Below are 27,969 nucleotides of genomic sequence, written 5' to 3' on the forward strand. Positions count from 1 at the left end.
TCCATCATCTCTCTTAGCTTTTCCATAATATTAAAATCCTTAATAAATCCATAATTCGCAAATTCAAAACTAAAATCCAAACAATCTCATTCAAAATCAAAAAATTTATAATCTGCAAATCAAAAATTAAAATCGTAACGATTCCATCCAAAATTAACAAATCCATATTAAAAAATTCAAAACTATAATCAAAATAACATTTCGTTCACATATTCTTCGATTGGCTTTCTATGGGTGTTGTGCTTCCAGTGATTTCATCATTTCCTGTCTTTCTTTACAAATTATTCATTGCTTTAGAAATGGATTGCTTTAATATGCATGCAGCTAAAGATCACAATAATGGATGAGTGCGTATATCAAGCAGGGGAGGCTTTGCAACGACACTCCCCTTATGTTCATGTTTTTATTATAACTACTTATTTTTCGCATATTCTAATCCGTCAAACCCATGAAGAATGTCGTATTCACCCACCTATATATGACGACCAACAATACGGTCACATTAATCGCAGTTAATATCCTAGACATCAAATTACTTATTTTGATAGGATAGGCTTAGGCCACCCATTTTATGAGCCACCAGTTCATGGGTTATCATTTTAAGTGTTAGGTCTCTTAATATGGAGTTAATTTTGATACCAATTGATATAAATCGTTGAGCATCACAAGTGAATGAGAATTATGTAAAAAATATCGGCTTGCAAGAGAAATATGCCTAGTGACTTGTTAACGTCACACTAAAATTATTTTTTAACGATATAAGATCAAAATTTTACTTGAATTTCAAGAAATGAAGATAAGATAAAAAAAAAAAAAGAAATTAATTTTCCTAAATTACATTTCTCAACTTTTTGACTTCAACCCAAAATATTTCAGAATTTGAAAGAAATGGTAAAATTGGAATAAAATTCAATTTGTCTATTTTAAATGTTTAATTTAATTTATTTTTAACTTTTAGTTGTATCCAATTTAGCTTAATGTGAAACTCACTCATCACTTGGTGTGTGAGTTATTTTTTTAAAATATTTTTAATGTTAATTAATTAGTTAATTAATTATTAATGTTAATTAAATAATTCTAATTAGTTAATTTTTTATATTTGACTTTTTAAAATTAAAAAGATGGAAAAATAATATTTTATATTTTAATTTTATTTGATTATAATTTTCTAATTTTAATTAAAAATATGAAAATATAAAATAATTAAATATAAATAATATTTTTAATTTAAATAATTTAAAATTAATTAAAATAATAATTTTTAATTTTAATTAATTATATGAAAATAAAAATATTTTTTATTATTTTTAAATTTAATTAAGTATAATTTTTATAATTTTTATTTTTAATTAACTATATGAAAATATAAAAACAATATTTAATAATATTAAATAATAAAAATAATATTTTTGATATTTAATTCAATTCATTATAAAAAATAAAAAAATTAAGAAATTTGTGCCTGCAAATCAATTAAGGTAGATTGGGTCAATTTAAACTTAAATCAGAACTAGAAGGAATAAATTAAACTAAAGTTAAAAATAGATTAAATTAAACATTATCAATAAGTAAAAAGGCAAATTAAAATTTATTCCAAATATAATTTGTATTAAGATACTTAATACTCTCAATTTTCTAAAAGCCTCTCTTTCTTAATTGTGAGTGATAATAGTCATTTTTCATATTTTCTTTTATGAGATAAATTGTAATTCTCTCATTTTCTAATAATATATCCAAACAATATGAAATAAATCAAATTCCTATTATTTTCTTCTCCCCTTATTTTTCTTTTTAATTTCTTTCCATTTCCCCCTGCTCAATCAAGCATCTAAACAAAGGGTTAGGTTTGAGAGGCAATGATGCAGAAGAGAAAAAGGAGAAATTGTATAGTGCATGGAGTGCATGTAAATTTAGTGCTCCTTCGCATACATAAAAATAGATTCTCCATGAAATAATGGGATGAATCTATTTTTATACCGAGTATGCGTGTATTAATGTTTTCAATAAAAGAGAGCAAATATGATGATGGGAAAGAAAAATAGCAATGGTAGTTAATAAAGATGTATATAAATTATAAATTAAGGTAAATTTGTAATTATATTTATTAATAAAAGATATTTATAATATTCTATTTTATTTTATATTTTTAATTAAAAATTTATTTTTTCGACGAAAGAGTAAATTTGTTGATAACTCAAAATATAAGAATTTATTAATTTATTATAAAAATAAAAAATTATCTAATCTTTGTTGATAGGGTACTCGCACGCATAACCAGTAAAAATAATAGACTGCTCTAAGTAATATTGATAAAAAACTATCTAATTAATTTTGATAAATTTCATACATGAAATAATTATTTAACCTATTATATATATATATATATATATATATATATATATATATATATATATATATATAATAATTAACATTTTACATTTCTTCTGTCGCCGTAACGGTGAGACTTTATTAATTAGTCTAGTAACCAAACAGATCTTTTGTTCAGCTCTTCTTCGACCCTAATTACCAAAGGCCGCAAGAACCGTCTTCTATAATGGCGTCGGAGAAGCGATGCCACTACGAGGTCCTTGGACTCTCTCGGGAGTGCACAGCAGAGGAAATTCGCTCTGCATACAAGAAACTAGCTCTCCAGCGCCACCCCGACAAGCTCATCCAATCCGGCTTGAGCCAAGCTGAAGCCACCGCTCAATTTCAGGAGCTTGCTTACGCTTACGAGGTTCTCTCCGACCCTAAGGAACGCGCCTGGTACGATTCTCACCGCTCTCAGATCCTCTTCTCCGATCCTAATTCCGCCAACTCGGTCCCTGGATCTGTCATCCCTAATTTATTTTCCTTCTTCTCTAACACGGTCTATTCGGGTTATACGGATACAGGCAAAGGGTTTTATAAGGTGTATTCGGATGTTTTTAACAAAATTTACGCGAATGAGGTCAGTTTTTGTAAGAAATTAGGATTGAGGTTGGATAGTCTGAGGGAGGCGCCGGTGATGGGGAATTTGGGGAGTCCGTATGGGCAGGTTACAGCGTTTTATAATTACTGGTTAGGGTTTTTTACGGTAATGGATTTTTGTTGGGTGGATCAATACGATGTAATGGCCGGGCCGAATCGGAAATCAAGGAGGGTGATGGAGGAAGAGAACAAGAAGTTGAGGAAAAAGGCCAGGAGGGAGTATAATGAGACGGTGAGGGGATTGGCGGAATTTGTGAAGAAGAGGGATAAAAGAGTGATTGATATGATGGTGAAGAAAAATGCGGAGTTGGAGAAAAAGAAAGAGGAGGAGAGGGAGAGGAAGAAGATGTTGGAGAGAGAGAAAATGGAGAGAGCTAGAGCATATGAGGAGCCGGAGTGGGCAAGACTGAATGAAGAGGATGTGGAGGAAGTGGAGGTGTTTGAGGAGGAAGGAAAGGGTAAGACGGGGAATGGAGGGAAAGAGTTGTATTGCGTGGTGTGTGGAAAAAAGTTTAAGAGTGAGAAGCAATGGAAGAATCATGAGCAGTCGAAGAAGCATAAGGAGAAGGTGGCTGAGTTCAGGGAGTCATTTGGGGATGATGAAGAAGAGACACTAGAAGATTTTGAGGAGGATGAACAAGGAAACAATGAAGAAATGGTTAACAATGTTGATGAGGTAGATGGGAGGTTTAGAGAGGGTTTCAGGATAAGGGAGGAAGAGAATGGGGTTGAGAATGCAGAATTGAGAGATGAGGAAGATGGGTTCTTTGATGTTGAGGACGGTGATGAGGTGGAAGGATTTGATATGGCAGATGGGAATGTTGATGATGATGAGGTTGAGGATGAGGATGGTGATGGGGAAATGAGTGTACTTGAAGCAATGGTAACTGGGCACAAGAGTAGGAAAAGTCGGGGTTCAAGGCATGTGAGTGAGAATTTTCCAATGGAAATTCGTGCCGAAGATGTGAATGAGTTGGAAGTTATGGAATATAACAACCTGAAAAGTAGGAGGAGGAGAGGCAAGAAAGAGAGGGGTAAGAATGACTACGGAGTTTCTGAGAAGGGTGATTTTGAGGAAAGAAGTCCAGATGGTGAAATTAATGGGCATGATGACAGGCAAACGAAGGAGTCCCCTTCTCATTTATTTGTAGAAGATGAGAATGCTGGTAAAGACAACGATAATGCGAGGAAGAATCATAAGAATTCATATCATCCTGTCAACAATAAAGGGGCCACAAAGAAGGAATCAAATAACAAAACGAAAAACTTGTCCAAAGGAAAGAAAGGAAAGGTATATTACTTTTTACTTAGCCTCTCTATGTCCTTGCGCAGAAGTTTTATATATGTCCATGCAGATATTAGTCCAAGATAACACTCCAAGGCTCCAGCATTATAGATGGGATAAACTTTGGTTATGCCACTGTATTTGTAGTTCGTCTGTGAATTCTCATATACTTATATCTCTTTATGGTTCAGTTTTTAGTGGTTTTTGAACAGTCTCTGTGTGTGTGGTTCCAGATACCCTGTTACATAGCTGGAGAAGGAAAAAAAAAAGGGTGGCGGGGGTTGTGTGGGGTTGCTGGGGGGGTGGGGGTTGGTTTGGGGGGGGGGGGGGGGGGGTTGCGCCGCGGGGCGTGTTGGGGCAGGCGGGGGCTGTTTGGGGGGTATGATTTAGCTTGGGAAACTGTTATATTCCATATTTGCAAGAAAGGAAATAGGAAAGGAAAATGCTATCTAGAAGGTGTTTGCTTCAGCTACCTTCTTGTTGACATTCATTGGTTTTTCCAACAGGACACAGTAATCTTTATTCACCTATCAAGATGCTAGCTAGTGATAATATTTCAATTCCAAATGTCTACAGATTCTTATCTTTAGATTGTGAACCTTGTCCTGTGTGTAATTGCGTGAATTACCTGTGTGTAATTGTGTGAACTATCTTTCTAACGCAGGCAGCAGCAAATAATTCTGGCAATGCATGTGAGAAATGTGGAGAGGAATTTGAATCAAGGTCAGCATGGTGCTTCATTCTAATTTGCTAATATGCTTTTCAATTTATTACTTTGTTTCTTCTTCTTCTCTAATTTTCAGCTCATGTTTTTTTAGAAAAAAGAAATCTCATCGTATTCATTTACCATGGCAGGAATAAATTACATAAGCATTTGACCGACACAGGTCATGCTTCACTGAAATTCAGATGATTTTTTTTATTAGTATTTTTTTTGTGCGGGTGCGTGGGGGATTGGAAGAGGAGGTGTGCTAAGAGTTCATTATAAGAAAGCAAAATAACAAGATACTTCAAGACGCACATACCAGGCAGTCTGTCAAAGGTGTGAGCTGAAATAGCTGCTGTTTTGGCAGTGCTTGTTTTTAGGTGCGAAGTTGATAAGAGTGCTGTTGCAAATTGCAACTTACATGTCAATTTTGAATGGTGACTAAAGCGTCTACAATTGAATTCTTTCCAGAATTTAAGAAATGTTACTTCTGAGAGTTGTACTGAAGTCTGTTGCATTTTTTAAAATTTATTTTAAGTAGGGGTTTGAGGTTGTATTTATAAATAAATAAATATATTTTTAATCACCATGCTTGATCACAGATTTTAGCTATACTTTCTTTCGAAAACTGCGCGATAAAGACAGTAGATGAGTAGTCTTACGTTTGTGGTTTACCAGTTTACATTTGAATTCATTGCTGCACCCTCAGTACTACCCTAACTAGAAAGTGTTACATGATGAATCAAATTGCCACAGCATCATGGTTCCTCGATTCCTGAAGATCTCTGAATGTACAACCAAAGCTACTAGGAACATTCACGAGAAGAATGTGAAAGCCAGATATGTGCAATCATAGTGGTTTAGAAGCAGCTTTTATATAGGCACTGGCTTCCTCTTCTGAAAGCTGTCCTCCTTCCACCAGGCCTTGTATTAAGGTGTTGGCATATTCGTTGCAAGGGGCACACAAGGGAAGTTTCTTCGATTTGAAGCTCTCAACATCTGAAAGTGAGCAGCTGAATAATCACAAAAATATCAAAACTGGTTAGAAAGAGAGAGATTATATATATATATATATATATATATATATATATGGAAAAGGAAAGAGCATTTTATGCATACGTAATAGTCAGTATAGGAATATCTTTCTCCTTTCCCAGGTACACTACATTATGGTACCACTGCTTCTGCATGAAAACAAAAATAGCACCCGTATATAATAAGTGAAAAAAGCTTGGAATTTATGATAATAAATCAAACAGATATGCCTCTCACAGCCCTTAACGTACCTTAAAAACCTCCAAAGAAACAGAACCTTGGTTTGTGACGGACTGTAGATCTGCCAAATCAAACGCTGGAGAATCCATCTCATTACTTGAAACATTTTCTTGAAACAAAACATCATTGAATTGTTCCAGCCTGTTAAAGATAAAAAAGGCCAAGGATCATTTGATGAATTCAGTGTTGATGAGTAAACTTCAAAGCCAGTTAGTGTCACGTTTATGTTTGGAGCTTTTTATTGTTCTATTCTACTACAGAAATGATGTTAAAAAAAATATTAAATGGAAGGCATTTTGTTTAGAAATGAGAGCAATCACAAGAAATAGCATACGTTATTTGGTACATGCACATGTAAGTGTTTTCATCAACACTACTTTCAGGATGAAGGAAAGCAACCCCTCCACTTCCCCATGTACGTGTGGATTCATGGCCAAAGAACAATCTGTGGGAGAAAGTTTTCCACAAAATCTCTTTTGGAGGGTTTTTATCCATTGAACCAGAGCATCGCTTCCCCATACCATCCACCTGCAAGCCATTTCTTAATATTACAAAAATTCCAAAAAACAATAAAGAAGAGTAATTGGCATCTTATGATTACATTAAGAGCTTAGATGTTAATAAACCTAGCCTGCCTGCCTGCCTGCCTATAGGATAACAGTTTGATAATTAGTATATTACCTGACCACCTTGAATATAGCAAAGGAACCTTCTTTTCCACATATTCAATCCAAAAGTGGCATGCCAAATATCCGTCTTTGAAAGCTCTGATCTCCAGGGAACAGACTTTGCGGCCGCTTGATCTGCTTACAGTATGGAGTTGTATAATCAAACAATATTAGAGAATAATTTTCTGAAGTTTGGCAACTTTTGACTGTTATGGTAGTGTTATTCCTTTACCATGACTATCTTCGACTTTCAGCTTTGAAAGAGGTTCAGTGATCTCCTGAACAACTGCCACCATATTATCTGACACAATATTTGGAGTTTTGTCAACCTCATCTTCAGAATCAGAGCTTGAAATCAAAAGATGCTGGAATGCAAAATTTCAATCTTAGTGCTGTATTTGTTTACAGAGAATGGCATCATATGTGAAGGACAAAAACATAGCTGAAGTTGGAGGCAAGATAAAATTAAGTCAAAATTCTTTTTCTTCAAAGCTCAGTCAACACCCATATCTAGTAACCAGTAATGTTTCCGCAATCATAGCACATTAAGCTTTGGCATTTATAAATTAAAAAAAAAAAAAAAATCATTGCCAGTGTCATTTATAACCATGCTTAACGATTTGTGGAGTACTGATAAGGTGACCAATTTTAAATCTGAGTGTGCCTGTGGATATAAATTCAAAGATTTTCAGTGGAAAAACCAATTAGAAAATTACAAGGGTAATATTCATGTAAAGCAAATCTCTCTCTCTCTCTCTCTCTCTCTCTCTCTCTCTCTCTCTCATACACAAAGAAATATATAATTCAGGGTAGGTTTAGTATTATACTTTGTTGATGTGTGTTTACTGTGTGCATGATTCCTTTTCAAATCTGTTTGCCCATAAATTGACTACTGTCACATTTTTTATGAGACAAAGACATGATTATATATCTGTAAAGAAAAGGACTCACCGGAGGAGGGGCTTTGTGACTGGTTAACTTCAAGGGTATTTCATCTGCAAGTGTAGGCCAGTAAGCACTTAATTTCTTGCGAACCTGGGAAACAGATAATGCATGACTAAGCAAAACCAAAAGTATTTTGCTATGCATTGCATATGATCAACAAGGAACCAATAACACAAAAAAGTGGACAACATAGCAAAGAATGTAAGAACAAATGTATTTTACCGCTTGTATCACACGCCATGTGGACTCAAATGGATAGGCCTCTGAAGATCCAGCAATAGGCTTGCTTTCAAGCAAAACTTCCATGCAAGCAAGGAATGAATTTGCTACGGAGTCAAGATTGTAACCCCCTTCTAATGCCAACACAATCTTACCATGGGCAAAATCCATCAACTGAAAGGAAGGGGAAAAAAGAATACATAAGAAATAAGAAAGAGTAAACATTCTGCTAATAGTTCTTGAAAGGATTAAAAGGTAAAACCGTAAAAGATGCTAAACAAGTCCAAAGTCACTGACCAACTCAACTTTAAAAGGCAACTCAAGAAAAAGGAGATCAAATAACAAAGTTGGAAATAAAATTTTCAGATCATGCCTTTTAAGCAAGATGCCACTTGTATGTTACTAATACAAGTCAACAACCCTCTGTCTCGCAGTGAAGATGACAACATTATGAGAATACCACACAAAATAAATATTCAATTGAATGCAAACCTTTTTCAACAATACTGAATATCCATATGGCGTAACACGACAACCACCAAGAGGATCACCAACAGCTGTTACAAGAATTATAACAGGAAAATTTACTCTAGTAGAAACGAATGTAAATTGTAAAATGCAATATTTCTTAACAAATAGTGTAAATTACAAGATTAGCATGTCACATGCAGATAGAGGCACCCAATGTATCCTGCAATGTGTTGCCTTGTGGAACTGGCTATTTTCAAGAGATATTGTTATTTAAAGCATCTTCAAAACATAATTGTTATTGTTATTGTTATTGTTATTGTTTTCAGGCACACATTTTAGCTTACTTTGGTGTTGTCCATTAAGTCCAGAATATTTGGAAAGAGTAACAAGTTAGATCCAAGCCCATAAATAAAAAGATAAATTTCCTCTCCTTTTCCCACTAGTTCACTGTTTCTGCAATCTTCATGTTCAGACACTATCTGGGATTAATTGCTCATTTGGGATGACTAAATTTTTGAACGAACTCCTAAAATGAGTTATGATATGAGTTACATATGTATCAACACTATTAATCCTTTTTTTTTTCAAATGAATAATAGAGTTGGTGTGAAAATTCTCAATGAAATCATTTCTTTCCCAACTGCTTGTAATAGAAGCCCTATTGCGTTGAAGTAGCTTGTTCGAATTCTTTTTGTATCATCATGATTCAACGCAAGTGGCTCCAAAATGCATATTGAGGTGAAAGTAAAAAAGTAAAACTAGGAATATGTATATTTGTGCATTAAATATATTTGCATGACCACATGCTTGACAAGGCTACTGTGTCCAATGAAATGCATACAGAGCAGAAACGAAACATCTAGGACACAGTCATAAACCTCCATAAACAGGGAGCATCAAACCTGCATCAAACCCTGCAGACACTATAATCATGTCAGGATCAAATTCCTTGGCAACAGGGATCAAGATTTGGTCCCAAACAGCAAGATAGTCTGCATCTCCGCATCTTCCATGCTCCCAAGGAACATTTATGTTGTATCCTGCACCCGGCCCTTGCCCAATCATAGTATACAAACCATCATCATTAGCAGGGTAAAAGCTCCCAAACTCATGCCTGTAGAAATTTACAATTGCTAGTTCAAATAATAATAATAATATTAAATTTACAACTCTACCAATCACCATAACTAGGAACCAGTGATCAAGTTATTCAGTATGAACTTACATTAAGAAAAAAAAAACTATGAACTCAAAGCATCCGTAAAAAGAAGAAAATAGATAATGGTTATTAAAAATACAATGTAAAAAAAGTTTAACATATTACATAATCAATAAATTGTCAAATTTCATATTCATATTTCATAATATATTACATGTTTTAAGCTTTAAAATCAAAAGCATTCCTCTAATAACACAAAATGTTAAAGCAAAAAACCATAAAACACATAATATAATTTAAAATTCTAGATGCATTGTTCAATTTTATTCATTCTGTTATCAATCTCAAAATCCTAATTTTCTAGTCATCGTGTGAATTTCAAAAGGTGAAAACAAATCAGGTAAGCTTTTCTCTTTCTCAATTTATTTTTTTTAATTTCTCGCCTTGGGGTGCCTGGTGACACCTCACTTGGAGGCTTCCCATGCGAGATGCCTAGATTTCACCTCGCCCAAGCGCCTCTTGACAACACTGATAACTGATTAAAAAAAAAAAAAAGAAAACAAAACTTAGTTTAAGGATTATATTTACAACATTTTGGGATGTAAAGAAGGTAGCCTCAAGTGACTACACAAAAGAAGTAGAATTCCAACTGTACCTGTGAACAGAGAAGAACAGAACACGAGGGTCCTTCCAAAACATCTTTTGAGTACCATTACCATGATGAACATCCCAGTCAACAATCAGAATCTTCTTAATACCCAGTTCTGGCTGTAACATAGAAATAACAGTTAATGAGATGACACTTAACTAAAAGTTAAAAACAAAAATCAAATTCAAAAAGTATTTTGCTAAATTTATATTAAGGGATGAAAATTTTAAAATTACATGCATAAACATACACACAAGAGCATATATATAAAAGAAACCAAGCTCCTTACTCTTTCATCTAATAGAAAACTCGTTGCAACAGCTACGTTATTGAATAGACAAAATCCCATTGCCTCATCATGTTCAGCATGATGCCCAGGAGGCCTAACAATAGCAGCAGCAGAATGCAATTCCCCTTTGGCTACTCTCTCAGCGACCTAGTTGAAAACACATGTATGATTAGATTTGTAAATGTGAAACAAAATTTTTACTAAAATAATTGTGATAGATCTACTATAGTAATTGTACTCCTTGACTTTATCCAGTAAAACCCGCATCATTTATAAACAATCCTGTTGAAAATTGATTTGAAAATTTGATGGAAAAAAAAAAAAGAGAAGTAAATTCACCAAGATTTCCACATGATACCCATCAACCAAGAAAGCTTTGAAATTTAAAGGCATCAAAACCCATCAAGTCCACTTATATTTTCTCATTAAATTAAATGTCTTACAGCTAACGTATCACAGTTGAAAATAATGTCAACAAAATCCCTGAAGTAATGGCATTAAGATATAGGTAGATCATCTAAAAATAGGACAGAATACTAAAAATTAAGCGCAAGTATCCATAAAGTAGCCTACGCACAATACCTCTATGACAGAACCAGCAGCAATGTAGGCAGCTTCTGATGATCCTTCATTAAAATATATGGAATTCAATTTTGCAGCAATTCTATTTCTTCGAGAATCAAATTGTTTGGAGCTTATATTTCTAATCAAATTAACATGATTCTTGGAGTGAACAGCTAGTAGATATTTATCTTCTGCTTCTTTGGCATTCAAAACAACACATCTGAAAGATTCAAAGCCACGTCTACCACATTAAACATAGCATTCAAATAAGCGGGGAGATAAAGAGGAAGGGGTTTAACTCAAAAAAAAAAAAAAAAAGAGCACAATCTAGGCACAAACAAGATCACGACACACGAACATTTGCATTTGAAATAGTTCAACTAGATTGAACTTTAAGGGATGAAATTAATCATATTTACAAATTAAGCAAAAGAGTACTAGTCAAACTGAAAAGAAGAAAAAAATCCAAATAAATGTGACCAATTACAAAATTTAATGAGAAACAGCTAACAGCTCACTACCATTTAAAGCATTTAAACACCGAAATTTTAAAAGATCCAACCTTCTAATCACAGAAATTTTAACTCACAACTCACCGATAATAATACATAACAAGCATGAAACTTCAAACAAAAAATGAGCCAAAATTCAGCTCTACAAAAAAAAAAAAGCTCAAATTACGCCACATAGGCAAAAGAAGAAATAGAGTTCACACAGCTAAAACCTAACAACTTCAACTTTCCTTCATTTTCTCAGCAGCCAAACAATCAGCAGAGTGAAAAAAGTATAACTTCGCAAGAGAAAAATTAAAGAAGATATAACCTTTGAGGAATGTTATTGGCAACGAGCTTGTTCCAAATGGTCTTGATGCGGTTGGGATTCTCAGGATGATAATCATCATCAGGAGTGTTATGCTTACACATCCGCTCATCGTACAGTAACCCCACGCGCCGTTGAATGGTCATGCTATCACCAGATTCTGACTCCTCCATGCTCTCGATCTCGAGTCGCAGTGGTCGAGGGAGAGTGGGAAACGCAACCGGAATGAAGGTACCTTCTTGCAGTGATCTTTTTTATTGGTAGAATTTTTTTTTTTTTGTCTTTTCAGCCTTTTTTTTTTTCTTTTTTCTGTTACTGGCTTTTCGATGGAGGGTTTAGGAGGGAAGATTCTTTCACGCTTTGTTTGGAGAATGTTGAAAAAAAAATGTTACCCTTTTTTTTACTGTAATTAAAAAAATAATAAAAAAATAGATTAACAATATATTTTATAAATTAATTTTTTATTTTATATTAATAAATTTAGTTTGTAGACTAAAAATTTTACATTGCTTAAATATTAAATCTGACTTAACGTATATCTTAAGTGAACACTTTTAACTCACAAGGTCCAAGTCTTTTTGAGGAGAGTAAAGGGCATATAAAGTTAAAATTTTATATCACTCAAATATCTGATGTGTTATCACTTATATACTAATTGAGCACTGTTAATTTACAAATCAGCTTTTAAGTTAAGTCAAAGGCTAAAGTGATTTTAGTTCTTGGACTACTCAAGCATTCTGTGCCCATGGGCCCAAACCTGAGAGTCTGCTAATGGTTGAGCCTTCAGTTCCTAGTTTGTTTTTTTCACCCTTTCCCAGGCATGCAGATTGCATATGCCGCACTCACCAGGTAAGGCTCCAGCATGATGAGCAAATATAGCAGAGGAAGATAACCAATTGAATGCAAATAGGATATTACAGATGCAAGCGAGGAAGTTAACCACAACAACAACTATTTCATTGCAGCTAAACAAGAACGTAGCATGATCTTACATTAGCAATTTCAACAAAGGGCATCAAAGGCTGGTTTCCCATAGTTTTGATGCTGTTAGTGCTACTTAACCTTAGTAATATTTTCATATTACCTGAACCTTCAGAACCGTCTCAATGAGCAAATTTACAAATATGTTATGTACTTTTGAACATGTCAGCAAGCAGTATTTACAAAAACATCCGGTAATTTCAGAGCCATGTCAAGAGCAAAATCTAACATACAAGTGTTAGCTGTGCATAGGAGGGCTAAGTCCGACTAAGCCTGATGAGAGGGGTAAGGACTCCTCATAGAATCCTTCTGCAATATAGGAACCAAATTACCAGGTGGGCTCTCAAAAATTGTCAATCCCAACGGATGGTCTTCAAAATGAGTGGCTAACCAATTAGCACACAAGTTTGCTTCCCTACGAACCTGAAGAATTTTGCAATCCCAATCACGCTTGATTAGATTCATGCAGCAGTCAATTAGAGCCCTATTAGGATCCAGAGTAGCGGTGGCTCTCTTCAGATACTCTTCCACCTCCACCAGGATTTTCCTAAATCCTCTATTCCAGGCTATCAGTAAGCCCTGAAATAAAGCACACAACTCTGCTCCTGAACTTGTTTGACTATGCAAGTTGAGAGTATAGCCAACAACCCATTTGCCAGATTCATTTCGTATAATTCCACTTGCTCCAGCAACGCCTGAACTTCCCTTAGACTTCCCAGCCACGTTCAACTTGACCCAATTTGTTGGGGGAGGGCTCCAGCATGCTGCTCTGTATGTTTCAACTGGTAACTTGGTACTCAATTTGCGACTGAAATTCAGTTGATCAAATCCAAATTTGTGTGCTTCAATTTTGGACTCCATTGGACGAAACTGAGAATATCCATCTCCTTTCGCCCCCCGAGGACCAAAGTTTCCCATTTGGGGTTCCTCTATATATCTGGCCTTAAATGACAGGTTTCTCAATTTACGCCTTGACAGGTCTTCTAAACCAGGGGGAATAATTTCAACCTCATCTGCAGTATCAGATAACTTCCCCGCTGAGCTTTGCAAGTGGTACAGTTCTTTTGTAACAACCATATCAACTCTCCCTAAAGCCTGTCCACCTTCCATTTCAATTTCCATATCATCTGTCTCACAGCATTCCATGCTGGCAAAATGGGGCTCCAGAGGAATTTTATGACTTTTTGCATGACGAAAAACTCCCCATAAGAACTGTTCTGTGCTTGACTTTTCAATAACACCTGTAAACAAAAAAGTTCACATCATCTCCACAAAGAAATTGAGAAAAACATGTGCAAATTACATGCATATTCAACTGTAAATACAATCATATATATATCATAAAAACAATGCCAGTAAAATTATGGTATCAGATCTAGGAAGGCAGGTGTTGAGCCAAAAAAATGTTTTTTGGGGGCCCCAAGGGATAACAATTGGTCAGACATCCAACTAAACTCTATTAGAATAGGTTAGGTAGTATATAATCAAGTTTGGAATTCGTATTTAGAAAATAATACTGGTGTTTAGTTTGAATTTTTTAATGTTGAGTACACATTACTGAATCCTATTTATATAAATAATTAATTATATATATTTATAAATTTTTTTATATATTATTTTTAAATAAATTAAATCTAAATATTTCATAGAATTATTAAATTTTAATATACAAATTATTGTTAAAAATATATTTTATATAGATTATTAATTCAAACATATAAAATTAAAGAATTATTTGAGTAATAAAAATTGAATTTGAGACTACTTGAATATTAAAAATAACAATCTGGTTCAAGTTTGGGTATAATAATTTTGCGAGCATCTTATCCATTACCAATTCTAGAGCCAATGTTATATATAAAATTAATTTGAAAATTAATTAATTATACTTATTATTTATATTTTTTGAAGGAGTCAATATTATATATCCAAAAAATGACATAATAGGGCATAATTAAGTTAGAAAATTTGTTATGAGGCATATTACAAAAATTATTAAATATATAATGAGAAACAAAGGATTCTAATATTTCACATTATCATAATAAAATAATAAAAATCATTGAGCCAATTGGTCTTTTATTTTTAAATTTATTTAATTGATTCTATAATTCACGTGGGATACATTCTTTTCAATTTGCTTTGTAAAAGGGTATGAATTTATGTTTATTAGTTTGATTTAAAAGATAATTACGTTAATTAAAATTAATAAAAATATTTTTTAGTATAAAATTTCAATTAAAAATAAATATAAAATATATTTTCTTTTTAAATATAAAGTTTAATCAATGGACTAAAAATGCCAAATGTTTACTTTAAATCGTAATTATATCTAAATCCTTTATTTATTAATTAAATAAAACTTTAATTACTATATTGTAATTTACCGTTAACTTTTCAAATTCAATATCACGCATTTGGATATAATTGTGACAAATATGAAAGATTTGGCTATTTCATACAAAATTAGAAGTTTTGTATACAACCATGATTTGACGTAAATGTTTGGCATTTTTAGTCAAATATGCCTAATTAAAATAAAATAATTTTTCATGAGTATACACACACACACACACACACACATAAATGAAGGGTTGGGGAGCCATGGCTCCCACTTGCCCCTTTCCCCTCCGCCCCTTTGGTGCCTTCCCATAATCAGATCTGCAGTGAGAAAATATAGAATAATGTTCTCTATTCTAAACTTGAATTGATTTAAGACATTTTCGTTTAACCGCTAGATATAACCGATAATTGATAACGGTTGCTTTTAGATGATTTATGTAAAATGTTTGGTAAAACTATATCTAATTATTGTTGTTCATATGTAAAATGACTAATAAAGGTATATATCATATAATTTATTTTATTATATTAAAATAAATATATCGTAAATGATATTGTAATATACATATAATTATTAAATTATTATATCATATCATTTATTTTATTATTAAAATAAACACATAATTACTTATTTATTATATTATATCTTTTATTATATTATTGAAATTGATATATAAAAATAAATAATTTAAAGAAAACGCAATTATGAAATAATACGAAAATCTCATATATATATATATATACATACATACACACACACACACACATGTTACTGAAGACATGAAAGAAACATAAAGATTATAAAAGAAAGAAAGTATAAAAATAGATAAAGTATGATGTTGGCTTTGGTTTGAAACTCTAAATCATGTTTTGTCATTATATTTGAGAGAGAATAACCCCATAAATGAGTTTGAATCATAGTCATTAAAAATATAGAGCTGATCTAAAAGGCAGCGGATAGACATCCTATCAGCTATCAGTTGCCTTTTTAATTGATTTACCAAACAAATGAATTTAGCTGTTTAGATAGCTATCAATTGTATCCAACAGTTAAACCAAATACCCCCTTAGTGTTGGATTTTCATGTTTAATCTACTCTTCCATCTATACAAAAATCAGTCATTTATAGAAATGACTAGATAAAACGAGAGCCAAAGGAAACATTCTAAGCTTTAATAAGTTTTTGTCTTTTTTAGATAGAAGAAGACCTTGGGAAAATAGAAACACAATCAGGATAAGATAGTCTCCTCTTAATGTATACAAGAAGTAAACCTAAAAATATTGCACTCTCCAATTGTTTTCTAGTGATGTTCTTTCAAAAGAACCTATAGCAGAAAACAATAAAGAAGCTATGAGAAAAGTTCTGCGACTGCAAATGATCTTGGGCTGTTACATTGATCTCTCAAATGTGTTCAAAAGATTCTTTGATAGGATGATCTTTCCATTTGCTGGGTGACCAACCTAGAAGTTAATTACAAAATAGTATGATCTATAACTACTAACTTTTACCATTTACACCATATTATAATAGCAACGGTTGATTAAATATCGACAAGAAAAAAACTCATAAATCTCATAACTCACCTTGCAAGTTTCTATGAAGCAGTTTTGATGTGAATACAATCAACTCCACATCATTAATGCAACTTCTTATTACAGAATTTTGGATTTCCATAAGCTTGAACAGACTAGCACAGTTATCTTTGGATCTACAACAAGAATTCTACAATTTAAACTACATACTTTTAAAAGAATAAGATATAAACCAAGAAAAACAGATACCTCTCAGTAATAGCTGAAGGGAGAAAATAAAGTGCAATGTCATGACAATCTGGATAATCATTCTGGAATAGATCTTCCCAAACATGATGCCGTGGAAGCAGCTCAACTTGAAGGATTGTAGGCATTGTTTGTGACAAGTTATAGGCTTTACGATTTACTATGCATGGAGGCTGAGCCTGGAACCCACCATAAAATTTACCAGGCTTGGTAGTATCAAAAAACTTGAAGCCTCCCCTTAAGAAAAGACAAGGAAATTGAGTTAGTGAAGATGTTCTTGATATCTGCCGTTTAAATTGACAGCTTACTCCAAAGTGTGTTACCACTACACAAATTGAAGAACTTTTGAGTGCATATTCAAGGAGGATGGGCTCTTTTAGTGCATGTTTAAACTTTAAACAAAGTAAACATTCTAACATGAGAAGGAACAGGTTTTATGTGTTTCCACAAAAGGAGTGGTTATTACTTCCAAGTAGCTCTCAGAGCAGGGAAATAGGAATGATGCAGGCTAAGTTTAGGCAGCAGACTTGTTGAACCTCTTACTTCAGCATCAGACTTCTTAAATTCAGCAACAGGACAAGAGTCACTGCCTGTAAAAAGGGGGGGGAAAACATTTCAGTGATTAGTAAAAAAATAAATTATGAACAGTAAAGGTCCCAATGACAAATTAATTTTCATTGCATCAGCTGATAGTCAGATACCGTCATTTTATCATGTTCACTTTAACCACTGATTGCCAAAATGGCAAATAATAAAGCAAGTAAATTTTATCAGTCTATATACTTCAAAATAACACACGACTCAGAGAAAGTCTACAGATACAGAAAACAACAGAAACTAGAACCTGAAGGCTTAAAGAGGTTAGTTTACAACAAAAGAAAGTGCCTTTCCTGAACCATATGTAGATAGAGAAGAACTTGATGGTGGAGGAATGCAAGATGCTTTCTTTGTAACATTCTTTATATCCAAATATAAGGTTTCAACTTCTTTAGCAGGTATAAGGGCATTCATTTTCTCACGAAAATGACTCTCTGTGGGAGCAGCAAGAGGAATTTCTTCTTAAAACAAAAATTAAAATTAGATGCATCACAACTGAAACAAGCTAAAAAATGCAAGACATTATCATACATGAAAAGGAAAACAAATGCATCGCAGCATCGGCTTTTTTATTCAAACACATTATGCAACTCAGTAAATTTCATCGATTGATACTCAACTCAACTAAGCCTTTATCCCAAAAATTTCATCCATTGATACCTCAAATTAAATTGTGATCATTTAAAACTCAAATGGACTCAACTCAAACTGATACGAGTGACCAAGTTAACCAATAAAGTCATATTATGAGGTACCGGAACTTAGTATTATGTTATGGTAATAAGCGGAATAGGAACTGTGAGAATATATGGGAGGAAAATGTTGTATAAACAGGACGGCATTGTAACTAATTGGGTCAGCCAAGAATTCAATAATACAAGAATTACTTCTCTCTCTATAATTCTCTCTTTCTCTCTACTTCTCATCCCTATTTCTTCTATTCTCTCATCTCCTTCCTTCTACTTCTCATCTCTATTTCTTCTTTTCTCTCAGAGCCCTTTGATCAATGGGCAACAACAAGAATGTTTCATTAATAGCAGGTCAGTGATAGTCTCCCAAATACCAGGTTTCTTTCTATTATTATCTTCCTCTTTTTTTTCTTTCCTTTCCTCTCTTTATTCTCTCTAATCCGACTATGTTCTTCTATCTCTTTCCCTAATTCTTTATCAATTTCTTCTCAATATCTTCTATTCTAGATCTGTAACCATAGAATTAGAGTTTCTTTTTCTTCTTCTTTTTCTTCTTCCTTCCTATTTGAGATTTCTTTTCCTTCTTTACCAAAAATTTCTACTCTTTCTTTCCTTTTTGTTTCTTGCTCTGTTTCTTCCTCTCGACAGAACCCTATTCTTTTCTTCATCCTTTCTTCTTGAAATTCCAAGAATTACTTGACATAAAATCTCTTCTTCCTTTAATTTTTCTATTTCTCATCCTCTTTTTATCTCTTCTTCTACTTATTTCTTTAGTTTCTCTCTAGTCCTCTTCCCAATTCTTCTTTCTTGATCCTTTAGGGTTCCAAATTTAGATAAATACTCTAGCGTTTCCCTTTCCCTTAATTCCTTCCATTTCTAGCTCTAAAACTCTATTTTAGGTTCTAGAAATAATTCTTTGGTTCAAACCCTATTCTTGAAAATCTTGACTCTTACTCACTGTTCTTTCCTTGTTCTTGTATTTTCTTACCATGGAAGAGCAATCTTGGGACAAAAGTTAAGGGATTTGGAAAAGGGCATTTGTGAACTTGTTGATAGGACATTTAAAAGATACAAGGAGAGGTTGGATAAAATATGAGAGAAGTGGGAGATATCATTTCAAGAGAAAATGGAGAAATTTGAATTAGAGGAGCAAGTGGCCATTAATGACATGGACATAGCAGAAGAGGACCATAATATAGAAAAGTTTGATGTGCGAATGTTGAACTTAGATGAAGAACAAGTGGAAATTCATGCTTCACTTGCTACTGAGGAGGAAAATTCAGAAGTGGCTTGAAGCCAAAAAGTGGGTGTTAAGGCTCATATCCTTAACCTGAATTTGGAATCAGTAAGTCATGATATTCCAGAAAAGCCATCCATTATAATTTCCATTAGTGATACGGTAGATTATATATCGTTTAAGCTAGTGAATTCAGAAGAACAATAGGGAGATATTGTTTTGATTCCTGAAAAGGTGCCAAAAATTGATCAAGTAAATTGATCAAGTTTTAATCATTTCTGGGCCTTACTTTTGCTACATATGGTCCTTTCCAAGCACATGGCATAACCTGGATGAGTCAAGGGTAATTAAGGTTGACGAAGAGGTTGATTTTAAATTTCATTGCTATAATTTAGAGTGGGTTTCCTATGAGATTGTTCTTCTCAAACAAGATGAGTATGAGAAATGGCAAAGAAACAAAATGAAATTGAAATTCTATCATGGAGGGAGAATGTATAATGGCTGATTGTAACAAAGTATGTGCAAAACATTCCAATACATCAACATTCCAATGGGAAAAGCAATCTTATTTAGATAAAATGCTTCTTGCCAATTCAATCCCAGCATTCAAGTGTAGCTCCACTATAGCATTCAAAATGCTTACATAGAAGATTTTTCTTTTATTCATGGAACCTTTTCATTCTTGAGGACAAGCATGATAAGAAGCGGGGAATGTTATGATAATAAGCGGAAAAGGAATTGTGAGAATGTATGGGAAGAAAATGTTGTATAAATAGAGTAGCATTGTAACTAATGGGTCAGCCAAGAATTCAATAATATAAAATTTACTTCTCTCACTATAATTATCTCTTTCTCTCTACTTCTCATTCCTATTTCTTCTATTCTCTCATCTCCTTCCTTCTACTTCTCATCCATATTTCTTCTTTTCTCTCATCTCCTTTCTTCTTATTATCTAAGGCAGAACCTCAACTCAGGGATTCTGTAATGTATTACTTCAGCACTATGGACTGATAATTTTAGCTTAATTAAAAAGTTTAATCCAACTACTACAATTGGGTGATGCATATATTGCAGTCCTTCAGCACATCAACGTAAAACATCCTCAACCCTACCTTCAACTGTTCTTCATAGATGACAAGCCAGTCTATAGGTATTTGGTTGTTCACCCTTCTGCTCAATCCACACTTCCAGAGTTTGAATAATCCCTTCAGTATGTGATAGGCAGTAGCAACTGTTTCAAAGTCGTCCGAGTTCAGAGTCAAGCAGATGCCTGTAACACTCACTCATTCTTTCTTCACCTCCTCTTGAGGAATCTGAGATGTTGCAGCTACCATCTCCACCACTGCTAGTTCTTTCCTCAGTTTGGGGAGGTAAAGATGGAGTTTTCTCAGAAGAGGCTAGCGAAAACATCACCAGATTTTGGGGCTTGCTAATTGTCGTCTAATTCACTCTTTTTTTCTCACGAAATCCAACCTAATAGAAATGTAGAAATAGATAATGCAAAATAAAGAAATTTGGGTCCAATGGGATTTCTTACTTTGAAGAGTCTTTGAAGGGGAAAGATGGTAGAACTCACAAGGGTGAAAGGAATGAAGCAAACATAGAAAATGAGTAAAAGTGGTGCAAATGCCTTAGCTAAGAGATACTTACAACCTCAAGTCCGATGTCTCGCATTTCAAAATTCAAAAGACGTGCCTCAAAGACCGAAAGGTAAAAAAACATTTGGGTCCTCTTGGGTGGACAATTGTTACAGGCGTGTTAGCCTAATAGATGCCAACCTTTCTCAAGATCCAGGCTCTGACACACTGTTAGGACTCTGACAATCGACACCATCCCTGTCACCAAACCTAAAAATTCGAATTTGGAGAGGACAAATGATATGAATGTCTCAAAAAATCTAAGTACTTGATTTAGTAACTTTCACTTTTGGATACTCATGTCCCCAAACCATATCTATGGTTTGGACCATGTGGATGATTTAGTTGTGATTGATTTGGGCATTTGTTTAGCTCCACAAAGCATGTCACAGCCACTCTAAGATTAGCCCAATAAGATGCTAGAGTCCTTATCAAATACAACTTTATCCATTACATAAGATTATCCTAGCCTTTTGGGATTCTGTGTCCTGCTCCTAATGGAATTCCATCAGGTGGGATTCCATCCCACGCACACTTCTAACAGCTTTAGAGGTTTCTCTAGTCCTATTTAAGGAGCTGGAATCTCCATAACCAAGTATGTTATTCTCTATTCACCATTCTAGTTTATCACGGATAACTCCCAAGTCTTTATTACTGACTTAAGCATTAGAGTGGTTGCTCAAGCCAACAATTCAGCTTATTACTCTTGTTTTGTAGATCCATACCCGTAGTAAGATACCACAACAACATTACATATCAAACCATTTTTTATTATTCCTAATAAAGTAAGTTTGCAACTTTATTGAATTTCGTTTGCAACTAGTGAAACAAACACTTAGCAAATTAAGTTAACAAATGAAACTTTTGGACAATTCAAAGTGTTAGAAGAAGACAGTCTATTTTTCTTTCTTCACATGAGAAAATGTCCCATAAAAGAATTTGCATGCATTTTTCAAGTCTATTTTGGATTTTTACAGAAAATCTCTAAGACATCTCACAGAATAAAAGTATAATGGATCATAAAAACTTTAAATCCATACCCATAATTGAAGTATCATGTGTTGATGTTGAAGATGTCCCTAGCTGTTTGTCCACAACTTCCTGTGCATTTGCATTGCAAGTGTTGACTTCTTTAGCAATCACACTACTATTGCAATCTCTTACTTCTTTGGCAAGTAAATTGGCATTGCAAGTTTTGACTTCTTCACCAGGCTTGATGGAAGTTATTTTTTGCTCTAGGCAACTACTTTCCTTCACTGGTCTAATGGTAGCCTTGCAACTATGTTCCTTCATAGGAATGGTGGTAGGCTTTTGTTCTAGGACACCACAAAGAAGAGCAAACATTAGCAATTATAAAAAAGAAGTTGATATAGCTGCTTGCAAGTGACACAAAGATATAATCCTGTATATGCTCATGCAAATAAATTAATCAAGTTATTGTTCCTCTGTGTGTGTGTGTGTGTGTGTGTGTGTGTGTGTGTGTGTGAACTGAAATTTACCATATGTAAATTTGACTCATGCATAAAAATTTAAACTCAAGTAACATCAGTGTTATTAAGGTGAAAGGCGATAGGGTATCCCATGGCCTTAGGTGAGATGTGAGGCGAGAGCTTTTTTGAAGTGAGGCGCCATAGCCTCTCTCTCTCTATATATAGATACACACACTTGACTCATGCATAAAAATTTAAACTCAAGTAACATCAGTGTTATTAAGGCGAAAGGCGATGGGGTATCCCATGGCCTTAGGTGAGATGTGAGGCGAGAGCTTTTTTGAAGTGAGGCGCCATAGCCTCTCTCTCTATATATATAGATACACACACTTTTAGGGTAATTATTACACAAAATCATTTAACTTTATGAGTGATTTAGTGATTTTATAAAAATTACTAAATATTAATTTCTTTCATAAAATTCACTGAACTTCAATTTCATTTCATAAAAGATATTGTGACCAGAAATTAAAGATTTTCAGGTTAAACTGCTGACCTGTCAACTATTTTACAAATAAAATTACCTAAATAGTGGTTGCTAGTGGGGAAGAAATGCAGAAAGGGAAGAGGTTTGACGGCAAGGAGGGTAACTGGATACGTTTTATGCATTCTATTTTCTTTTCTTTTTAAGAAACTAATAAAATAAGGTAATTTTATTTGTAAAATAGTTGACAAGTCAGGTTAACTTGAAAACTTTTAATTTTTTATAATAGTGACTTTTATGAAATTAAATTGAAGATTAGTAAGTTTTATGAAAGAAATTAAAGTTTAATGACTTTTATGAAAATGTTTATAAAGTTGAGTGACGGCTTATGATATTTACCTCACACTTTTAGCATAAAAATATCATACTTTTAACTTGTTTAATAAGCAAAAAAGCATATTAAAAAAAATATATTATTTGCAGTGCATTATATGTAATATAAGAGAGATAGAAAGCAAAAAAATAATAAGGTTATAGAAAGGAAATGAAATTTAAAGAAAGATTAATTAACTCCACTTTATTAGGGTTTAAAGCAAGTGTTTGATGAAAAAGACATTGAGAATTGTTTCATAGATAGGATTAATATAAGACAAGAAAATTTACATATATGGAAAGTTATTCTAGCTTAATCAGCTGCTATATTACAGCCAAAAATGGATAATGCCAAAAATTTATAGCTAGCCTAAATTAGTGTGATTGCCTAAGTCTTAGGAGAGGATTAAGCTATCAATTCAAACTTGAGGGAATCCTTGACTCCTTGATTGGTGGAGAGTAAATATTGTTTATAATGGTTGGAGAACTAAATTGTAGAAGAGAAAAATAACTCTCATTTATTTCAAAGTAGATTTACATACACATACATACACAGACACACACACACAATTTTCTGGTATAATTGCGCTATTCTAAACTAATTAGGAATCCTTTACTAATTAGGGATTCTTTTCTAATTAGGAATACACATATAGATATGTATTGACTTTCTATAACATAAATAAATCCTAAAAAATAAAAAAAAATAAAAATAAACCTTACTTTGAAAGAGGCACGCCTTGCCTTGCCTAGCGCCTCAGCAAGAGAGGCACTCGCCTCTTGGAACAAGGGCGCACCTCGCCCGGCACCTTTTGGTGCTTTAATGACACTAAGTAACATACCTTTTATTTTGTTTTCCTCAATTCTATTGGTGTCGAATAGTTGAATACTCAATTGAGCAAAGAAGTAAGACAAGTGTGTGAGTGACATCAAATATCAAGTCTAGCATGGTAGGAATAAAAAATTGCTATCAATAACACACCTCATCAAACAAATGTTTTCAGCTCTGCTCTTTCAAATGATATTTTATCTGAAAAATCATACAAGTGTTCAGCTAACTTTGTCCATTATTTAAGTTATTTCTCGCATTTGCTAGAGTGACAACATTGTTTTCCAGCAGATAATAGCAAAAGAGCATCCTACAACTGGCGATATGGCTAGAAATAATCAAGCCAGGATAAGACAAAACATGTATCCAATCATCGGCCTCTCAAGAGACATGAAGGTCCTACTTGAGTGAAAGAACTGGTCAACTTGCTTACTAAAGAAGACACATTACTCTCGACAATTGAAATTGCTAAAACTGTTATCACCTTTTGATATTATGGGTCCCTGTTGACCAGTTAGTGAATCGATTTGGATTCTGCCATGTCCAGGAGGCTTCATAAGACCTGAAGAGATAATTCTTGGGTTCGGGTTTAACTTTACAGGAGAGAATTTTGGAGTAACAGAAGAACTAGGTCTGTATCCCAAATTACTCTTTAAAGAAGATGTCCTTTTAGCAGCTCCCGATGATAGTCTAATTACTTCTTCAGTGGGAAGAAATTTCACTTTGCCAGTTTCTACAGGCTTTTGCCTTTTAGAATGTCTATGCCTTCCTAAATCATCATAAAATTTAGTGGATCCTCCCTGTGTCACCATATCATTGTTGACTATATTGGAGGAGTCCTGGAAATTATCCTTTCCACCACATCTGCCTTTTTCTGTTATACAGTCTTCACAAATCCAAACTTCAGGCACTTCTTGGTCAAAGACCTGCTTGCAATAACTGAAGAGGATAACTGGCATTTTTAGAATAGAAATATGGTTTCACATAATGGGCATGACAGTATATAGCAGAATCAACCAAATTTAAGATGCCTTATCATTTAAGCACCAAAAAAAAAAAGAAGATAATTGAACCAAGCTTCTCTTTTTTTTTTTCTTTTTTTTTTGTTGGGTGGGTGGGGGGGGGGGGGGTCTGTAACAAAAGAAAAATTAAAAAAAAAAAAAAAAATATATATATATATATATATATATAGAGAGAGAGAGAGAGAGAGAGAGAGAGAGAGAGAGAGACATTACAAATTTTGTCTATAAAATAAAAATAAGCAATATGTTCCAACATTTAAACATATGTAAATAACAGCAAGATCAGGACATTAATTAATAGAAAAACATTACTAAGACCACGGAGCAAATGAACCAAACCTACATATTTAATATACTTATCAGTAAGATGCTTCTCTGTTGAATATGCATGCAGGCATATATACACAAACGAACACATTAAGAAGCATTAAGGGAGGAGGTCCTCTTACACATGTTCACGGGCTACTCCACAATTAATACAAGTTACAATCAGTTCTCCATAACCAAGAGCACCACATATGTCACAAGGTTTCTCCTGTGAAGTACAAAGAACAAAAAAATATCAAATGAGAATTTCAATTCCAATACCATTGAACAAAAACAACTAATTAAAATTGGGTGAAGATGCATCAGATTACTTACTCCGTCCACTTTTATCTCATTTTGTCATTTTAGAAAATAAAGGAGTATTAATTATTTTGTTCCAATTTTTTGCTTATCTCTGCTAACACAATAACTATTTATACAATTTCTTAAATCTCATTTTAACACCTCCTCTCTCTTAATTAAGTGAAATAAAAAATCATTTCGTCAAATTAAAGAAATATTTTATTATAATTTAAATAATTTAATTGACCGGTAAAAATGGAGGGAGGAAGTATCTAACTTTGAATGGCTAACTGCCCACAGATCAGAAACATACAATGCTATCACTACAAAAGGCATTGGACCTTTAAAAAATTGTTGATGGTTTCTTTTTTTTTTTCCCCCTCCAAAAAGAAAGCAAAAGAAGGTCCCACAGGCATCTCAATTCCCATTTTTTGGGGCTTTTGATCTCTACATAACCAAAAAATTTGAGATAAATGAAACAAAATACCCAAACTTCAAATTGCTCACAAATTAGCCATACAAACATACATTCACCAGAAGATACAAAATGACACACCCAAAGCCAAAGACGCACAAAAACATAAACTAATTTCCAAATTTAAAGAAAATATTTTAATGTAAAATCAATAAATGATGCAGATTGATAATGAATGCATCGTCAGTTCAAGAGTGGGGCTGTAAAAGGACAACAACAATAACAACAATAACATTGAAAGAGAAAAAAAACAATTAGGGGCAGGGAAAGAAAATGAAGTTAGGGCTTGCTCATTGGCATTTACGATTTTTACCAGTTGGGTCTCCATTTGAGAGGATTCTTTAGTATTTTTCTTTTGTTTTATTAATTCTTTGTGCTGTGGTGGTCTTCCTGGGGAGCGAGAACCAGTGGGGAAAAACAAAGGAAGAACGTAACTGACGAGTGGAGAGCACAGAGACAGACGAAGAGATGGGTCAAAGGACGTTGAATTTTTTGTTGACCCCTCCCTTCTCTCTTTCTATGCGAGAGTTGTAACAGTAATGTTCACTGATTGGTCATCATTAATGTCTTCATCCAGTGTGGGCCTTCCTATTGTTTTTGTTTTGAGCATCGCAATGACTAGGCTTAGTGCTAACCCTTGGATTGGATTGAAATGGAGAGAAGGAATGAGGAAAGAAACAAACGAGAAAATTGAAGAGAAAAGGAGAGAAAAAAATGAAAATTTTAATTTAAAATATTTTTTTAATTAGTGAAAAATTAAAAATTATTATTAAAATATTTAAATATCTTTCAATCAAATATCATCCTATAAAATTATATTTTTCACATATTTTAATAATTTATAAAAAAAATAAAAATATTTTTTTTTTCTTCCTTTCATTTCCAAACAAAAAGGTAAAAGTTGTATACACAGCTATTGAAAAATTTGAGACCCGTGATTTCATTTCACAAAACCCACGTTCGCCCAGACCAATAACAGTGAAATGAAGCACAAACTATGAAAACGAATTCATCACCATGGAATGAGACCCATCATTTCTTTTAGCAAATCCCACGTTTGCCTAAACCAATAACAGCGAATGAAAACAAAATTCATAACCATTGAATCGCAAATTGATGATAAAAGCAAAGTGAAGTACGCTATCCAAGTATAATGTGAAAACCCCAAGCAAGTGAAGAAGTGGGTGCTTACATAATCGGCAAGGTTGTTGAACCCCATTGCTTTGTGCTTCTATCAGTCTTTCATCCAAAAATTGCTTGAACCGCACGCTATCCAAATAAGCATTACAGAGCGAATTCAGAACCGGGAAAGGGAAAGAAGGAATGCTTCTCGAGCTTTGGGCCTCCGGTGTGAAAGTTGGGCTGGTTCTATATATGTTTATTTATTTATTGATTTATTTTTACTGCTTCCTTAATTTTGAGATAGACGACTCTTCTAATTATAAATAGTAAAAGAAAACGTTAAT

General features: G+C 33.5%; 3 protein-coding genes across 8 annotated transcripts; 1 reads left to right on the top strand and 2 right to left on the bottom strand.

The window, feature by feature from the left end:
• Positions 1 to 2,441: 2,441 nt before the first annotated feature.
• Positions 2,442 to 5,547, top strand: LOC110636246 (DNAJ protein JJJ1 homolog). Its single transcript, XM_058132394.1, has 3 exons — positions 2,442 to 4,261; positions 4,920 to 4,978; positions 5,111 to 5,547. Exons 1-3 carry the CDS (start codon positions 2,555 to 2,557, stop codon positions 5,166 to 5,168), a joined length of 1,824 nt encoding a protein of 607 aa, XP_057988377.1. The 5' UTR covers positions 2,442 to 2,554; the 3' UTR covers positions 5,169 to 5,547.
• A 6-nt stretch (positions 5,548 to 5,553) lies between these two features.
• LOC110636244 (histone deacetylase 5) lies at positions 5,554 to 12,300 on the bottom strand. 3 transcript variants are annotated; one of them, XM_058132393.1, is made up of 15 exons: positions 12,023 to 12,111; positions 11,797 to 11,854; positions 11,219 to 11,420; positions 10,637 to 10,783; positions 10,354 to 10,466; positions 9,442 to 9,653; positions 8,561 to 8,625; positions 8,072 to 8,242; positions 7,856 to 7,939; positions 7,137 to 7,269; positions 6,918 to 7,039; positions 6,571 to 6,764; positions 6,248 to 6,377; positions 6,081 to 6,145; positions 5,554 to 5,974 (listed from the first exon to the last, which is right to left on the bottom strand). In XM_058132393.1, exons 2-15 carry the CDS (start codon positions 11,817 to 11,819, stop codon positions 5,812 to 5,814), a joined length of 1,824 nt encoding a protein of 607 aa, XP_057988376.1. In that variant the 5' UTR covers positions 11,820 to 11,854; positions 12,023 to 12,111; the 3' UTR covers positions 5,554 to 5,811. The 3 variants fall into 3 exon arrangements, with proteins under 3 accessions (XP_057988376.1, XP_021641565.2, XP_057988375.1); XM_021785873.2 differs by lacking the exon at positions 11,797 to 11,854 and having other exon boundaries at positions 12,023 to 12,300; XM_058132392.1 differs by lacking the exon at positions 11,219 to 11,420 and having other exon boundaries at positions 12,023 to 12,300.
• Positions 12,301 to 12,954: 654 nt separating this feature from the next.
• Positions 12,955 to 27,853, bottom strand: LOC110636243 (uncharacterized). 4 transcript variants are annotated; one of them, XM_058132397.1, is made up of 8 exons: positions 27,696 to 27,853; positions 25,869 to 25,954; positions 24,882 to 25,336; positions 22,323 to 22,598; positions 17,589 to 17,712; positions 17,126 to 17,359; positions 16,928 to 17,052; positions 12,955 to 14,241 (listed from the first exon to the last, which is right to left on the bottom strand). In XM_058132397.1, exons 1-8 carry the CDS (start codon positions 27,720 to 27,722, stop codon positions 13,268 to 13,270), a joined length of 2,301 nt encoding a protein of 766 aa, XP_057988380.1. In that variant the 5' UTR covers positions 27,723 to 27,853; the 3' UTR covers positions 12,955 to 13,267. The 4 variants fall into 4 exon arrangements, with proteins under 4 accessions (XP_057988380.1, XP_057988381.1, XP_057988379.1 ...); XM_058132398.1 differs by lacking the exon at positions 27,696 to 27,853 and adding an exon at positions 26,817 to 27,033; XM_058132396.1 differs by lacking the exon at positions 27,696 to 27,853 and adding an exon at positions 26,370 to 26,765.
• Positions 27,854 to 27,969: the final 116 nt, after the last annotated feature.

Source organism: Hevea brasiliensis, chromosome 13 (assembly GCF_030052815.1).
Source record: "Hevea brasiliensis isolate MT/VB/25A 57/8 chromosome 13, ASM3005281v1, whole genome shotgun sequence".
Lineage (NCBI taxonomy): Eukaryota > Viridiplantae > Streptophyta > Magnoliopsida > Malpighiales > Euphorbiaceae > Hevea > Hevea brasiliensis.

Bases quoted from the DNA above. Each gene is read 5' to 3' on its own strand.
- LOC110636244 (XM_021785873.2), bottom strand. From the start codon at position 12,192: ATGGAGGAGTCAGAATCTGGTGATAGCATGACCATTCAACGGCGCGTG. The intron at 11,421-12,022 runs GTTATATCTTCT...TGAATCTTTCAG, and splicing joins GCCAATAACATTCCTCAAAG to ATGTGTTGTTTTGAATGCCA. The intron at 8,243-8,560 runs GTTTGCATTCAA...CCTTCCTTTCAG, and splicing joins ATTCAGTATTGTTGAAAAAG to TTGATGGATTTTGCCCATGG.
- LOC110636243 (XM_058132396.1), bottom strand. From the start codon at position 26,456: ATGGGAATTGAGATGCCTGTGGGACCTTCTTTTGCTTTCTTTTTGGAG. The intron at 22,599-24,881 runs GTGATAACAGTT...GTGGTGTCCTAG, and splicing joins GGGACCCATAATATCAAAAG to AACAAAAGCCTACCACCATT. The intron at 14,242-16,927 runs GTGAGTTATGAG...TTTTGTTTACAG, and splicing joins GCTTCATAGAAACTTGCAAG to GTGTTATTGAAAAGTCAAGC.
- LOC110636246 (XM_058132394.1), top strand. From the start codon at position 2,555: ATGGCGTCGGAGAAGCGATGCCACTACGAGGTCCTTGGACTCTCTCGG. The intron at 4,262-4,919 runs GTATATTACTTT...TTTCTAACGCAG, and splicing joins CCAAAGGAAAGAAAGGAAAG to GCAGCAGCAAATAATTCTGG. The intron at 4,979-5,110 runs GTCAGCATGGTG...TTACCATGGCAG, and splicing joins GGAGAGGAATTTGAATCAAG to GAATAAATTACATAAGCATT.